General features: G+C 47.0%; 1 protein-coding gene across 1 annotated transcript; it reads right to left on the reverse strand.

Moving 5' to 3' along the window:
• Nucleotides 1-151: 151 nt before the first annotated feature.
• Nucleotides 152-559, reverse strand: LOC108746474. Its single transcript, XM_018483271.1, has one exon. It carries the CDS (start codon nucleotides 557-559, stop codon nucleotides 152-154), a length of 408 nt encoding a protein of 135 aa, XP_018338773.1.
• Between the last annotated feature and the right edge of the window lie 2,299 nt (nucleotides 560-2,858).

A 2,858-nucleotide genomic window follows, 5' to 3' on the forward strand; every position in this document is an offset into this window, starting at 1 on the left:
CTTTTTCCACGAGATACACGTCCGGATGAGTAGCGCGATGCAACTCGTGCTCGTAGAACGCTCCAGCGATGGAATTTCCACGATAGTCCTCGAGTAGATAAGTTACGGAATTGGTACGCTGCACCTTAACGATCGTAAACACTTCGGTGGTCTAATTTGGTGTATAACTCTTCTCAAAAATCGTCTTGTACTTGCTCACGCGTACTGAATCGCCTACTTTGAATTTTGCAGGACCCGCTATCTTTATCGCACTGTACACTGTGCCCAAGAGTTTTTCGGCGATCGCAGAAGTTACGTCAGAGGGTCGCATGCCGATGGTGCGATGCTTGCGCGCGTTGTAATCTGACACGAGAAGCGACAGCTTGTCGACCCACTTGTAATTACCATTGAGTGTAAACATCTTCCACATGTCGTTTTTGAGCATGCGATTGAATCGCTTGACCACTGACGCTTTCAACGTCGAATACGTGGAATAGTGATGAACGTTGTATTTCAAGATTTTCTGTACATCTACATTATAAATTTTTTCCCCATATCCGTTTGTAAATTTTTCGAACATCTTCCACTCTCTCAAACGATCTCAGCGATAGCGTTAACCGTCTCGCTTCTACCTTTGCTCTTGAGCGGAACGGCCCACGCATACTTGCTCAACACATCGATGACAGTGAGTAATGGTAGCTTCTGTTGAAACTTGAGTACGGACGCATCTCAACGATATCAGCCTGCCACAGATCGTCGTACCCCCGGACTATGACACACCTTCGCGGAAAATTTCTTCTCGCCGGAGCGTGCAATTCCTCGACGAGCCGACGTTTCTTGGAGCTAAATTTTTCTCTCTTTTCATCGGATTTCTTTTTCATGATTCGACGTGTAATACACAGAGTACAAGAAATTAATGTATTTTTTCTCGCTGATGTCACTCGACTGACTCGTTTTATGAATACGCGATTTAATTTATAATAAGACTGGCTTTGCGAAGTTCCTCGATGATCGACAGCACTCGTTGTCGTGAGCGTTGTTGCCTGCTCGGTGCGAAGCGTCGAGCAATCGTAGACGATTCACCAGATAGTTGAGATCATCTCAGTGCACGTAATCGATCGCGTTGTCGTTCAGTGTCATTGCGTGAGGTAATCCCTTTCCAGATTTCTTCTGTTTCTTGGGTGTGATCGACATCAACGGCGCGATTATATGTTTGTACTTGTATCCTCTGTTGCTCAATAATCAACCCTGTGAATGGTACTTGTGTTTGTGCGCGTTCGTCACCAACAACATGCTCTTGTACTTGTGGATATCGTCTTCCGTGGGCATCGTCGGGAATTCTCTTGAAAATCGACTCGTCGCCTGGTGTACCGGCGTATCTTACGCCGTCGATGATTATGTTGTCCGCGTCATCCACGTCGAAACGTTTATTTCCAAACATCAGCCCATCCTTATGTAGGTAAACGCCGTACACACGATCTATACCGCTCTCTTTATCTCGCGCTCCCCTCAGCCTCGACCTACTTTTGACCCAGCGGGCCCAAACCAGTTCGTAACGCCCTCGACGTTTGTAGCTGATTTTGAACCTTCGTCGCTAGCGAGTATTTCGTCGTTTCGAAAACGTTCTCCAACGACTCTATCGTCGATATGATTTTGGCATGCGGGGTGGAAGTTATTGGTTGTACATCATCGTGCGATCTTCTCTCTCCTCTCCTTCCTCTCGCGTTTATGGGCAGACGCTATATTTTCGTCGCGCGACTCTCTCTTTGTCACGTACGCCGGGTCTGTCGGCGAAAAGTCGCAGCGCCTCGATAAGAGGTTTAAAAGACTCTGTCCAACGCGATGCTCTCCTCGATTCTGTCGGTCTTCAGAACGCGATGTTTCTTGCGGATCGACTCGCTCGTCTTCTCGATCGCTCTCGCGATATTTTCACACTAGCGCACATCTGCTATGTTCGTCCGTGACTAAGTATCGATAACGACTGGTCGCGTTACGGTATCGCGAACTCGTTAAATCTTTTTCTGTATCGTCCATTTGTGAGCGCACTGTCTTTGTCTATCACTACGAATCCATATTTTTGTTGCTATCAGGCGTGGCACAACGCGCAAAATTCGTTGTACGACATGTTGGTATTTACATGATCGTTGTAAACGTGTTTCAAGTTGGTATCGTCCTGTTTGAATAGGATCAGAAGGTTCGCGTTGTCGCATATCAGATGTTTAGGTATCTCGCGTACGTCTGACAGAGATAGAAGCAGTCAACGTTCGCGTGGCGACCCATCGAAAAGTATTCTCTCACCGCATCCTGCTTGTCGCATGCCACGTCATCAAAGATAAAAATAGAATTTGGACGCACCTCACTCGGTGGAACGACGTCGCTGTTATTGGAGAACGTAAAGTAGCCGATTTCGTCGATAGACGTAAACAAATTTTCGAGATATCGATACTTTGGCTGTTGCAACGATTTCGAATAGACGTACACATTCTCGAAACGTACACCGTTCGGGCTGTCGAGTAAGCTTATGAGAACGTTGGTTTTACCCCAATTCGGTGGGCCGCAAATGATCGCGCGTATAGTTCTCGGCAGCATTTCGCCGTGCTTCTCCGCGAGATGATCGAATGATCTTCCATCATTTGCAATTTCGCGTCACAATTCGTAACGCGTATCGTCAGCGGTTGCAGCACAAATTTCATGTTCACACTACAGGCTGTGCGCTCTCGAACGACTATTTAAAGACGTGTGAATCCCGCGAATCGCGCAGTAGCAAAATGTATCTCGCTCTGAGTCATCCTTCCGATATTCGAAACTTGAGCGACGAGCAGTTACAATATATACCGAAGGTCGTACTCTTACGCGTGTACGGCGATTACATCGAACAC

The sequence above is a fragment of the Trachymyrmex septentrionalis genome, unplaced genomic scaffold (genome assembly GCF_001594115.1).
Source record: "Trachymyrmex septentrionalis isolate Tsep2-gDNA-1 unplaced genomic scaffold, Tsep1.0 scaffold172, whole genome shotgun sequence".
In the NCBI taxonomy this organism is placed as follows: Eukaryota; Metazoa; Arthropoda; class Insecta; order Hymenoptera; family Formicidae; genus Trachymyrmex; species Trachymyrmex septentrionalis.

Bases quoted from the DNA above. Each gene is read 5' to 3' on its own strand.
- LOC108746474 (XM_018483271.1), bottom strand. From the start codon at position 559: ATGTTCGAAAAATTTACAAACGGATATGGGGAAAAAATTTATAATGTA.